At 37.1% G+C, this 14,516-nt stretch overlaps 1 protein-coding gene across 1 annotated transcript; it reads right to left on the reverse strand.

Annotated features, from left to right (window-relative positions):
- Positions 1-366: 366 nt before the first annotated feature.
- rd3 (retinal degeneration 3, GUCY2D regulator) lies at positions 367-13,498 on the reverse strand. Its single transcript, XM_038291887.1, has 3 exons — positions 13,227-13,498; positions 9,336-9,649; positions 367-886 (listed from the first exon to the last, which is right to left on the reverse strand). Exons 2-3 carry the CDS (start codon positions 9,623-9,625, stop codon positions 532-534), a joined length of 645 nt encoding a protein of 214 aa, XP_038147815.1. The 5' UTR covers positions 9,626-9,649; positions 13,227-13,498; the 3' UTR covers positions 367-531.
- Positions 13,499-14,516: the final 1,018 nt, after the last annotated feature.

Below are 14,516 nucleotides of genomic sequence, written 5' to 3' on the forward strand. Positions count from 1 at the left end.
CTTCCTATTTTCTTCTTCCTTTTAAACCTTTCTGGAAATAAAAAAAGTGCAAAAAGCAAAGCTTTTAGTTTTCTAACCTTGGATGATGCATTTCACCGTTAAGTCATTGTGCTGTTGACACATGGAGGATGACTCACTGAATTATATAGAAAAGAAAACATGTCCCTCCTACAGAAAAATGTTGCACTTTAGAGCCATTTCATGTGTTCACACATTCAGCTTTGACCTAGTGTGCACTGTCTCTATCAAAAAAAGCTTTTAAGATTGCTTTGTAATTTTAAAATAATACTAGTAGGCTGTAGTACAAATGGCCCTTAATGCTTCAATGCATTATATGTAAAACACAAGAGACATGATTGCAAAATATAAATCTCAGGCAACATATTTACTGCTTCAAGTACTGAAAACTTATTGGGTACATTTAGAAAAGTAGAAATCTTATGTTGGCCTTGAACATATTAGACATCAAGTATCGGATATTGGTCCAACTTAAATGTCCAAGTGTCACATCTGACATTTAAAAGCCCCACATTAGACAACTCTACTGCTGCTTCCCTTGTATCTAAAGTCGGGCATGCTCCACACCCTCTGGGACCGCTCCTCCTTCTGCATCCCCTTCTCCACGTCCTCGGACACGGTTTTCAGGTCGCTCATCCCCGTCCCATTGGCCATTGCAGTGGTGAGACCAGTTGTGCTTCCGAAAGGGTTGATCTTGATCCGTGACCTGAAGTTCATGCTCATGGCTCGCTTGTTGTTCCACTGCCGGGCCAGCCGCTGTGCCTCCTGCTCCTCCTTCAGCTGATCCAGAGCCTCCAGGAGGACGGCTCTGAAGTGACCAGACACCTCTTGGACCTCGGGCTCATTGGCCTGTATGACATCTCTAAACCTGATAAATGAAAATCAGAGTTACTTATCTCTCTTTATTCAGGGTGATCAGATTTTTCTCTGACTTGAATAAAAATGGAAAGTCATTATCTCACAATAGAGAAATTCATTTCTGCATCTTAACCCATCGCCATTGGGAGCAGTGGGCTGCCATTGCACGTTGCCAGGGGAGCGATCAGGGTTTAAGGGTTTTGCTCACAAACCCAGAGTGCAGGCTGTGGGGATCGAACCAGGTACTTGCAACCTTCACAGAGCACAAGCAAACTGCTCTAACCACTACACTACAAAAAACACAAATCTAGATAAGTCATTTTTTCTTAAAATAAATGCATTTGCTCTTGAATTGAGGTGATAAAAGAGACATTTTGCCAATGGAAAAAGACAATTTATATTTGAAATAAGAAAGCACAATTGCATCGACTTATTTCCAGTGTATATTATCTAATTATCTTGTTTTAAGAGTAAAAATATTCATTCCATTCACAAATAATCTCATTTACCTACTGAAATAAGGGTAAATACACTTAATTTAAGGATTTTTTTTTTTACTTATTTCTAGATCGTTTTTCCAGTGCGCTCCAACACTCCCCTTCAACTTTAAATCCTTTATTGTTTTCCTTCCACTTTAATATTTTAAAACATTTTGTGCTTGTCTTAGGTAGAATCTAAATAAAGTACAACAAGGTATGACTTTAAATAATCAGGAAATTTAAAAAAAAAGTTGAAGTAGCAGCCTGATAATATTATTTCAATGAACTACTTTCTACTTTCAAATATTGATTTATTGAAATTTTGTATTTTCAGTGTAAATTCATATTGTTATCCTCACCCGTTTAAAAAGATACGTTGCATATCTGCTAACTGCTATGATGGCAGCTCCAAAAATGATAAGGACAAAAAGAGTAACATTACTAATCTACAGAGATGGGAAGTAACGAAGTACAAATACTTCGTTACTGTACTCAAGTAGATTTTTCTGATATTTTTACTTTACTTTACTACTTATTTTTATGGTGACTTTTTACTTCTACTCCTTACATTTTTACACAATTATCTGTACTTTCTACTCCTTACATTTTTAACTTCATTTCAATGGAGTTACCGTTATTATTTTTCACGTCATCAATACCAAATTCAATCTAATTGGATGGGAATCTACGTTGCATTTGACGCAGCACTACAAGATGAATCGACAGATTCTGCGGTATTCATTCGCGGCAAATCATTGCAGCTTGGTGGCGGTGGCGTTAGCATAGTAGTATGGACGACGAGATGATTGAAAATGAACACAACGGAGATCTAGTCCTATTGGCAGACATCCATTTAAAATTTAGGCAACGGCATGAAAAAAGTGGTTTCTACTTTTACTTTTATACTTTAAGTAAATTTACAAGCCTGTACTTTGTTACTTTTACTTGAGTAAAGAAGTTTAATCAGTACTTCCACTTTTACCAGAGTATTTTTAACACAAGTATCTGTACTTTTACTCAAGTACAGAAAGTGAGTACTTTTGCCATCTCTGCTAATCTATAAGATCCATCTGTCTCCTCCCACAAGCTGTTTATCCTCCCGCCAGCTGGACGACAATCCCACAAATTAACAAATGTGCAACAAAATCCTTCCTCAAGCAACAAAGCTGCAACTTCCCAATGAAATCCACCTGACAACATTTAAGAATATACACAAAAATAATGAAGATTTTTTTTTTTAAATCAGTCTTTAAAGCAACTTCTAGAGAGCAAAATGTTAAAGATGTAACACATGTTACATTATAAACAAATATAAAAGCATGCTAAGACACAACTGAAACAGGATGTTTTAGTTTTTCCAACATCCAGAGGCAGCTGTTGGTTGTACAAAAGTAAAATTAGATGCTTAAAGAGAACACAACAAAAAAAGAGCAATCCAAGTATAATCTGAAGAGCTGATTGAGAAGATTAATTTTTACTCAAAATGTGCTGATAAAATGTCACACTCAAAAGTGCGGTTTTCTCCAAGCAGAAGTTTATGAAATGATTTTCTTGTTTCTTTAAAACTAGAATCAGGTGCAGAAATTTTGATTTATTAGCAAAGTTTTACCTACAGTATGAACACGGACCTAAAATCATTCACACTAGGTTGGATAAAGACATAGTTAATGAAGGGGGTTGGGGGCGCAGACACTGGAGCTGGCTTAATCCTGGTTGGATGTTTGACTCCTCTGCAGGGGCAGAGCTAGGTGCCATGGCCACCCCTGTGACCACCCCTACCATTTTTCCCCTCTAATACAAACGGTGGCAGCAGTAATACTCTGAAGGGGAATGTTCAAACTTGTTAAACATTTAAATTTGTCATATATTAACAACTACTTGACAACGGAAACACTCTGGTTAATTATGCACATCAATATACAAACATTAAAGATGATAGATACAGAATTCATGCTCTTTTCAGAACTAAACTTTGAATTATTTGGAGTAAAGATAAAATGATGTGCCTCTGCAAGTCATCTAGGCGTCTTCAGTGAAATCATAGGTAAATAACTACTTTTATAATAACATAAAATTAATAAAATGTGGATATTAGTAGATTTAAATATAATTTTTTTGCAGAATGATTATTGATAAAAGTAGGTAATGACAATTGAAATATGTTTGCCCCAGAACTCAAACCTGAAAGAATTTTATCCACTATACCTTTTATTTACACAGCATAGATGTTTAAATATATGTGTCTATTTGTTAGCAAAGGCTGCAGGAAAGTATAGTTTGTCTTTATTTAGAAAATATGGATGTTGAGATTGTTCCTGTTGGAACAGTGTAGATTGACCCTAAGGTTCTCGACCTTCGAAGTCCTTCATTTGCAGTGGGGTGTAGATTGGGTCTATAGATAAAGTTCAATATTTTCCTACACTATACTATCTAAGTTCAGGTTTGACATAATCATTGTCCTATTCAGACATCCATTTGAGTCCACATGGTAACTATCTGACCCAAACCTTTGTCCTCAGAGGAGGAAATTAGTTGCTGTTCAGGAAACACCCAGATGCAAGGCTAATAGGCATAAAAGAGACCCCTTGTTGAAAAGCCGTGTAATTCCCGGATAACAGATTTTACGGTAACTCAGACATGACAATGACTGAACAATTTGACCACAGTGACAGACCAAAATGTTTTGGGAAGTCAATATGAGGCTGTTGAAGCAAAGAACTCTGTATGTAAAACATGGAGGAAGAAGCATCATACTGATGGTTTGTTTTACTGTCAGTGACTGTTGCTTTGCACGGGTTAAATAGGCTGTTGAAGAATTTTCAGACGTTAATGAAAACAGCTAAATGAATAAAAGCTGAATAAAGTTGGGTGTTTCATGGCTTGAATGAAGCTGCACAACATTTAGCTTCTGGATTGTGATCATTTTATTATTTATATATATTATTTATTTTAGTTATAAAATATAAATTCTTGATGGGAAATTAACTACTAGTTTTGAGAGGTGGTCAAAAATATGCTATGGGTTGTGGATTGTTTGAAAAGAAGAGGTGACAAAAGCATTCATGTTTATTACACAAGTAGAAATATAAATCCTTTGTTTAAAAACACTTTTGTAGAAATTAGAGTATCCACTTAAGCTTTTTACTCTAGTAAAAGTGTAAAAGTACTATTTTAAAAACTACTTAAAGTAAAAAAAAGTAAAGGTAATGCAGCACAAAACGATAAGGATAGATGCTTTATTGCACTACCCTATTGAAGAAAAATGTTTCCACAATTCTGGATGAAAATTTTCTTGTACTTCTCTTAGTTTTATAACTAATGGCAACAAAATTTAACTTTGCATTAGAGTCCTGCAACGGGTCGGGTACCCGCGGGTCCCCGACAGGTCACCCGCTAAAATGTTTTTTTGTGGGTGAAAAATACATAAATAAAAATAAACGGGTACGCGGGGTCAGGCGGATATTTTTTTAGTGCGGGCGGGTAGTTGGTGATTTTTTTTTATGCGTGTGTGTTGTTATGGACATTAGAAATGTTATATTAATCAGGCACTGAGGTCACCCTTGTTGTAGCCTAAAGCCCTGCCGGCAGTGTGGGCTTCCCTCCAAAATGGCCACAGTCAGTGCATACACATCTGCTGCAGTGTTAATGGCGCTGCTCTGCAGCGCAGCGTACTATAGCCTATTACTTGATGTGTTAACTGGTCGGGTTACGTGTTAAATATCAACGGGTTGGGTCGGGTTGAAGATATCCGCGGGTGACGGGTCGGGTTCGGTAGTCATCCTAACGGGTTCGGGCGGGTGCGGGTTGGTAAAACTCGACCCGTGCACAGAGGCGCAGCTTGTCAACAGGCAAACCAAGCAACTGCTTGGAGCCCCGAGCTGCTGGGGGGCCCCCCGAGAGCCAGCTACTGTACACCCCGTAGATAAACAGCAACAGGTGAGCATGAAGTGGCAACGCTATAGTGACTGAGGAGATGCACAACTGCATTTAAAAATTCCAATTGGATGGAATGTTGATTGACATTGGCTTTGCTCAGTCAAAATCCAGCCCAGCCCAGCCCAGGTGGATGACTTCCCTTAATAAAAATGAACGTAGCCTAGCGAATGGGTGACGTTGTAGGCCTATCGTTCAGTAAATTGGAAAGCAATTATGTAACTAAGCTGAAGGAAAATTATTCATTTTCCATGTCTCAAGAGAGACTTTCAGGACTGGCGCTTATTTCTATAGAGTATAGCGTGCAAAGGTCTTTGGATCTGGAGGACTTAGGCCCCGTCCACACAGAGTCAAAACGAACACGAAACGCTAATATTTTCCACAACGTTTGTCGTAAAGACGGAGACGTAAAATAAATGTGATCGTCCACACGAATGCATGAAAACGCTGCAAAATGTATGCCAGGCCTTTAAGTGGCGCTGTGTTGCCAAAGCAAAAATAGGGGTCGAAATGTTGGGCATGCGCACTAATATTTATACATGGTTGCCCTGCGGGTCCATTTTCGTGGTTCAGTCAAATTCAGGTGCTGAACTATGTCGTCGATATTGCTCTGTTCTTCCTGGAGATATTCCAGAAGAAGAAGATTCTGTTGTAAGCCCGACAGCAGGGTGAGTAGCATGAGCAGCAACCATTCAACACAGTACGGCGCCATTGTTGTTGTGATACTGTGTTGCGCATTCGTGTTTAGAGGCGACGCTATGACGCATGCGTGTAAGAAAAAAAATGCGGTTAGAGCTTAAAGATGGAAAAGCGAAAACGGCGTTTCAAAATCTTCCCACTCTAAAGGCCTAATAAAAAAAAGATCGTTTACAGACCCCCGAAACGCCGGCTTCGTATGGATGAGAGGCTGGTTTGGTGAAAAATTAGTGCGTTTAGGCCAGGGTTTGGCTTCGTGTGGACGGGGCCTCAGTGTCTGCATTTGCACAAGCCAAGGCCCGTAAGCAGCAATTCTGGAAGCAGTATAGGACCCCAATAATTTCACTACACTTACTATACTTTATATTTTGTACAAAGTTTATATTGGGTTTTTAAAGTAACTTACTGTTTTTTTTTTTATTGTATTATACATTTATTTTAATTTATTAGTTTTTTCTTTACTTTTATTCTTTTATATTTTCCAAAATAACAAGGTTGTTCATGTTTAGAACATTTGGAATAAAAAGTTTTTGTATTTAATTAATACATTTTTCTTTGGTGTCAGATTATTTTTTTGCTTGGGGCCCCCACAGACTCTTGAATCGCCTCTGCCCGTGCAGGACTCTACTTTGCATCATCTTGAAAAACTATTTATTTTGTTATGTGGTGGACAAAAGGTTGGTGCAGCACCGAGTCCAACAACACAGAAAGGAATTCTCTGGATGAAACAAATAATTTGATGGTTATTATTTTTAAATACCAACAGGCCATAATGACAATTAACTTGAATGAAACAAAACTAACAAGTCATTTTTAAACTGTAAGGAGTACTGTAGGATATAGAGGTAATTGCAAAAAAAAAAAAAATGTAAGGAGTTGAAGTAAAATAAAATAACTCCAAAAATAATTACTCCAGTAGAGTATAGATAGCAAAAAATTCTACTTAAAGGTATAGTGGGGGATTTTGTTTTTCCGGGTGGATCATCTAAATAAGTGGTCCTCCCCATTGTCAATCATTCTGGTGATATGTTTATGTAAGGCCCTCCTACTCCCCATTTTCACTTACCGTTACTGAGTCTGACATAGTAGAAAAATGTCTTCTTTTGGAAAGTAAGCTTGTATGAGCAATGCAAAGAGCAACTTTTAAAAACTTTTTAAAAGAGTGTGGAGGAGAAAAATGGGCTTGTACATGCTCTCACACACGCTTTTGGGAGTGGGTACAGGGTTGTGCATGTGCATTTGTTTTTTTTAAAGTGGAGAGGGAGGGTTTTTTCAAAAATTCCTCAAAATCCTCCACTAATTTAAGTAAGGTAACAAGGTATTTATACTTTGTTACTTCTGTTGAAAAGGTTTGTGAATTCTCTGCAACCTGCCAAGGACCCTCATCAAACAGTTGCAACTATAAACTTAAAACAGTCAGAAAAAGACAAAAAAATAATTAATACAGACACAAGGGTTTAAATCCTGTCAACTCTTGGTCAACAGTAAACCATAATCTAGACTACAAACATGCAGAGGATGAGTCACACCAGCTAAGGTGTTCTCACACAGGCAGATTTTAAACAACACAAATTAGTAGAGACGGTCTATTTAAGTGGAAACTCTCACCCAGGGTTTACACAAAAACATTAAAGTGATGAGAAACACAGAGCACAACAGCCCAGGATATAGACGTCTCCTCCCCCCACCAGTGTGAACACCGAAATCCCGCCAAGCTCTCAATTACCGCTCCACCTCCCCACAGGAGGTGGCTTTGCCTTAACAAGCCTTTAAGGACTCGTTTTCTGGAGACATGCTTCCCACCCAATGGCTTCTGTCTACTGATATTTGGCTTTTAACTCATCAGATTTTGATTTGTTACACCAAAAAATTTTTTTAATTTATCTATATAAAGATTAAATATATATATATATATATATATATATATATATATATATATATATATATATATATATATATATATATATATATATATATATATATACATACATATACATACATACATACAGTAAACAAACAGCGATGATAATACTAACAACATGCTGCAGCTGTTGTTTTGGATTATAACTGATGTCTGTTCTAACAGCACATTGTAGACTGCAGCAGCTTTCCAGGAACAGGTGGTGAAGTGAGCTCAGAACTGCTGCAGATTAACACTTGGAGACGTGCTTGATGATGCAGAAGAGAGCCAGAAACATCCGTTTGCTTAATTAATCTGTGCTGATAAAGTTTAAAGGTACTTATATTATTTCTGTTTATGCAAAAAAATGCAAGCAGTGGTTGCAGATCGATGGGAAATATGTTCCTAATTCAGAATGTTTTTTATTGCAGGTCTGGTCTTTTGACGTTTTTCCAACCAAACAGTGATGTCTTGTAACATTGGTAGATACACCAAGAAACTTATTAACACAGATTAATAATTACATTTTATTTCAATGGAACTTTACATGGTTTAAATTATGTTACACAAACATATTTAACACGTATTGTTGAATGTAGATTCCTGGAGAAAGCCATGAATTGAACTACTGTTAGCTATAATAAGTGCCTGTTCTTGTTTTGTCTTTCATTGAACAGCAACCCTGTTTTTAGCTCCTTTTATCTAATTTTCCTGTAGGGTGTACCCCTTTTCCAGGAGCTCTGTTTCCTTAAACCTTTGTTTATGTTGCTGTGTCCCTTTCCTTCAGCTGTGCATGTTTCCCGGAGAAATCCCTCAATAGATCTGGTATTGATTTTGTGTTAAGCTGTGTCTCTTTCCTGAGAGAATCAGTTTATATAACTATTGCTTGATTTACTGTGTGCTCTCTTTATATGTCCGTGTTTCTTGAAGATATTGAGAGCTGAGTTCTAAAGTGGAAATAGCGACTTGCACCACTAACTGTTAGATTTTCTTTCCCATAAAACTTGCAGTTGGGCTATTGATGCTGTGTTTATTTCCATGTGGAGCAAATTTCTATATATTTTTACCTTTATTTGCATTAAAAATAGGCTCTACAAAGAATTGATTCTTGGGGCTGAGTACAACTTTACTCTACACAAAGATACAAATGTGCAAAACAATCATAATGTCCCATGTATATTTTGGATAAATATTTCTCAAACTTTCATTCTACTATAAAACAAAGCTTCCCTATCTTTTCTTTTAATTTGTAAATTAGGTTTAATGTTGAAAGAAGCGGAAGCAAATAGGAAAACCTAAAAACCTAAACCTAAAAACCCCCAAAAAGGTCTAGTTGATCATCTGAACTTACAGAGTAACTTTGTTGAATTATATCTTGGATTGTTGATTTATTTTACAGACACAAAAAACACGCAGATAAATGCTCATTGTGATGTCTGTGTCTCCCTTACTTGAGGATGACCAGGCCACAGCAGGAGGGGGGCACCTTGGAGCAAAGGTCCTCCAGGGCCAGTCTTTCTCCGGTGCTGATGTTGAAGGAGGAGCGAGGCGTGCTGGCCAGCCAGCTGTAATCCACCCCGGTCTTCAGGCGCCGGTACTGGTTCTCCCTCTCTCTCTGCATCCTCTCTGCTTCCTTTAACTGCCAGCTGAACTCCAGCATCAAAGTGTCGGTGACCACGTCAGCTGGGTCCCTGCGGGGGCTCCTCTGGTAGGGCTCGTTCCAGCTGAACCAGGACGCCATGGCCCTGTCCTCCGTCACTTTCTCCTGAAGGACAAGAATGATGGGAATTTGACCAAAACATGAATTGGAAAGGAATAATTCTTTTTGTATTTTTTGGTATTAATGTATCTTCATATTTTTTATTGTGTTTTCTCATTTCTTTTGTGTAGAGAAGATCAATCAAACATTTTATGACTTTGAAAGATTTTTATAGAAACTCCACCAATATCAAGACAAAATGAATTGCTGTCCTCATCTATAATTCTACACTTTCCTCTGGGATGATGAGAAAAATCTTTTTTTATTTCAATTGTGAGCTTTTACAAGAAGCAGTAAAAGTCTTTTAGACTCAGTTTTGTCACTTGTTGATGAATTTTGTTTTGACAAATTTGTCTCTATTGCTGCCCTATCCAAAAATCTGTATCACACTGTGAGTGCAGACACCTACCTGCTGCAAACCCTCAGACGATTCTGCACCTATCGAAACACAATCCTATGACACAAAATCCTGGTGTTTTTTTAACGTTTTTAATGGTGTGTATGAAGGTTTCTTTTTTCATGAAAAGCATTTGTGCATTGTAATTTAGAATTTGAAGTTGCAAAGAAAAATAAAAGACAGTTTTTATAATTATTTAATTTCATTTTTTTTATTATTATTTTTACTATTACAAAGAAAGTACCTTCCCTTTGAATAGTACCGATACACTAATCCTGTTCTATATGAGTCACATATGAAAGCCCTCTTTTATTCTCAGTTTTGCTCCAACTGTCACGATTATGCACCTTTTGGTTCTGTTTAAGTTTTCTTTTTGAGTTTTCAGTTATACTTTGATTCGTGACTTTCTGTACTTTCTAGTTTATTGGTTTCATTTTCATTTTGTGTCATTCTAGTTGTTTTTGGTTATATTATTTGAGTTGTTGTGTATTTTTTGTTTACCCTCTTGTGTCAGTCCCCTTCTCCCAGTTCACTTCTTGATTCTTCTCCCAATCTGCTGAATAGCCAGGTCTGTGTTCAGTCTCCCATTTAATCATCACATTGATGTGGCTCATGCTACATACTCCGGTATGCACCTAAAAGTCAAGGTTGCAGTCTGCCATTAAACTAATACTAATACTAAAAAATAAGAAGAAGTCTCCCATTTCTACACCTCCTGTTCAGTTACTGTTGCTAGTTCCTTGTAGTTTCTCTGCTCCTCATGTGTGTTTTCCCTGATGCTTCCTAGATTTTGGTTTTCTGTATTTGTTATTCTGGGAATTTTGCCTAAGGTGCCACCTTTTTTATTTATTAAAAACTAAAAGATGCCACTTCAGCTTCAGTCTCTGTATTTGCGACCTCCACAACCTCCACTCAATCTGGCACCAACTGATCCAGAGATATTGTTGCAAAACTTTTTGTGCATTGTACTTTTTGAGTATTGTTATTGGTGTGACTTTTTCGTAGTTGTAAAAGTTAGAAAAAAAATCTATAATTGCAAAAACCTCGACTTCAAATTCACAATTATAATATACAAATTCTTATGATCCAAAGCTACCTTAAAAGGTCTATAGGCCAAGATCTATGCTTAGGCTGCAAGAACTCAGGGGTGCTTGAATGAAATAGCATCCTTTGGTTCATACAGCCGTGATTCTGGAGCTGTTGCTGTTTGTTCTTAACATAATTATTGGGAGAGTGTTGGGCTAGTGGTTAGAGCAGTGCTCTTGTGCTCAGTTCAATCTCAACAGCTGGCATTCTGGGACCCTGAGCAAGACCCTTAACCACACACTGCTCCCAGACATGAGGTTCTTAATGATTTCAGAAGCAATATCCTGAGCAGCAATCAGTCTTGGTAAAGATTATAAGAATTTGTGGTGAGACAAAATGATAAAATAAGTTATATTATAAATTCAGGCTGACACACTGAAATAATGCTTTAAGTTGAACTCTGTCAGGGCTTCACCCTTTTGTATGAGATGACTTTACTGAAAATATGTCAAATGTTATCTAGAGAAACACCATTAAGAAAATCTTTTGCTACAAACCAAGGAAATTGAACTTTTTGCAGGTTAATAATATGTAAAACTAAACCTCAGCTCAACTGAAACAAATACATTAAAAAAGACATATCACTGGAAAAGTGTCTGTCACAAATATTGAATAAAACCTTTTATACAACCCATTGCCCTAACACATATAGAATTGTAAAACACTTTTATTGCAGTTTATTATTTATTTCTGCAATTATAATAAATCATTTTTATGTATTTTAATAATGACACTGACCAGTTAAGCATCATCCTTTTCATCTTCCAGCTACTTGTTCTTTAGCAGGTGTAGTAGCTACTCACAGCTACCATGGGGACTCTTTGTCAGTGCAGAAAATAAATAAATAAATAAAGTCTGGAGCGCAGGCAGCTGATTGATGTTTAATGACTGTGATCAAAAGACTTAATCAGGTCCTACAATCACTGTGCTGCTTGATGATAAGAGCTGCAGCCTCTTATTGTTCGACAGAGGAAAAAAGAGCTTGAAGGGTTTAAGTAATTGGCCCTACTTTTCCAGCAACAAAACTGAATGAAATGCAATCAGACCCAGACTGCAGAATATAAAGTCTGTCTAGTTTTTTGTGAATAATCAATGTTTTGTTCATTTTATTTTTTTCATTCTCCTCTAAAGATGCTTGTTAATAACTTTTTTCTTTATGCATTTTAAGTCAGTGTCTAAAAAACATTTTATGAGTGACATTATGATTCTAAAGATTTGAATGCAATCTAAAAAACAACACAACAAACCCCTAGAGGTGTTTATTTGAGGCCCCTGCAGTAGGTGCATTTATTGGTTTACGTCTCTATAAAGCCTGTCCTGTCTTTTTATCTTTAGTTAATCTGTCAACATATAGTCAAGCTGTCCTCGAAACCACAGCTGCTCTTTACACTTCACTCTGCTTGACTTTTTTTAGGTTTGCAGGTCAGATTATCCTCAACATGCTCAATAAGAAGGTTTTCCGACAGACAAAGTGAGATTAGAGCCGCGGCCGGTGGTTTACTAGGTGACTGACCCGTCAACATGGCACCAGATCATTAGATATCATGTGGTCCTTTCCACTGTCCTGCTTCCTCTCTCTTGTTTATATAACATGTTCAATCTCTTAAAGAAACTAAATCATCTTTTTTCATTATTATTTTTTTGTGTTTGACGGATTCTAATTCTAAATAATACAACTTCTCTCTCATAGTCACTCTTATAAAAACAAACAGAAATTCTTATTAAACAATGCAACAGTTTATAACAACTTGCAAGTTTAATTCAAAGAATTCAACAAGTATATTAATAAATCCATGATAATATACATTAATACATTAAAAGTCTTCCAGTTTTGCACCAATAAAGAAGCAAAAAAAAATTCTTTCTGCTACTTTTTTATATTTTTTGTCAGTAAATTAATCTTTTTAAGGTTATATAAAATGTTTGTTCTGATCTGGTGATAGGGGATTATTTATTTAAAGAGTTCTGTTTTCTAACTCACTTTACATTCAAATTTAAAAAGGCAAACAACAACAAAAAAACACTTTCTTGTTATACAAAATCAACCTTTTGTTTGTAACTCGTAATTTTTAAGAAGAATGTCATATTTTCTTTGTTTACCTGCTGGTCTCGTTCTCAGGTTTGGTGTCGGGCTCCAGTGGGAACTTAATTACAGAAGAAAAAAGTGTAATATTCCTCAGAGAGGCAGCTGGAGAGTCTAAATGAAAAGCAGAGACAGAAGAGAGATGGTTTCTCTCTCTCTCCTCTCTCAGTGTTATTTCCACCTCTCTGAGCCTTCCTCCTCCTCCCCTTCCTCCCAGGAGCTTCTTCTGCCTGCCTTTACTTGTTGCAGGAGGTTAAGGGCAACATCTCCAAGGGAAGGCATTGGATCACAGCCCCTGATGAAGTGCTTATGTAGCTTTTTACGATTTGCTGTTGCCATAGCAAAGCTCCTAAGCCTATTTGTCCACGAGAAGCTCCATCAGCTGTAAGGGAGCTGGAGAGCGATAAAGAGGCAGAGAGAGAGAAAGAGCGGAGTGGGCTGAGCAGTGAGATGGACAGAGAGACATAAATCAAAGAAATGTTGCTCTGAGGATGGAGTAAATGAACTGATGATGGTTGAGTTTGACTGTGAGAGTCACCCTCACAGGTAATGAGTATCAGCAGTGGTTTAAAGCAGGGTCAGAAATGTGTCCACTGCAGCAGGAAAGCCGTGTGTTTCTGTGATGCAAATAATCGAATCCAGACGGAATATGCGATTGTTGTGTAGGTGGATTTCAAGGTTTTGTTGCTTTATTCCGAGTGTAGGTGGGAGTAGCTAACCTCAGACTCATCCTTTCAACACATATTCACTTTAATCCCATCCTTGCCACAACGAACCTCCTCCTCCTCCGCTTTCCACTGTATACTGAAAAAAAGACTGGGTAACCTCTGAACTCTAGTCAGTGACAAGAAACATCCACACAGAAAAAAAAATGTGAAAACATCCTGTTAAAATGTTTCCTGTTGTTGTTAAATACAGACTGAGGTACTGCACAGGGCTCCTTGCTTCCTGAATGAACGGCATTAGAGAAAAAAGGTCAAAGACTCAATAGTTGTTAGTGTCTTGAAAATGTAGTCAGGCAGAAATACAGTCTGGTTAGTGACCATTAGAAGAAATGTTTTCTGTTTAATTAGTCCATGTTTATTTTAATAACTATACCTACTTTATATCGTATACATTTAGATCTAAATGTCTTTCTGATTTCTATTAGAACAAAAAAAAACATAAAAGATGTTATCCTTAAGCTTATCTGAAGCTTATTCAAGGCTCCACATAGGTTTGTTGGGTGCTTTGTGTCCTTGTGTCAATGTAGGTTTATTTATAGCACCTTCACTACGTGAAACAAATCATAACTTTTAAACAAACTG

This window comes from Cyprinodon tularosa, unplaced genomic scaffold (genome assembly GCF_016077235.1).
Source record: "Cyprinodon tularosa strain WSP-4 unplaced genomic scaffold, ASM1607723v1 ctg303, whole genome shotgun sequence".
Lineage (NCBI taxonomy): Eukaryota > Metazoa > Chordata > Actinopteri > Cyprinodontiformes > Cyprinodontidae > Cyprinodon > Cyprinodon tularosa.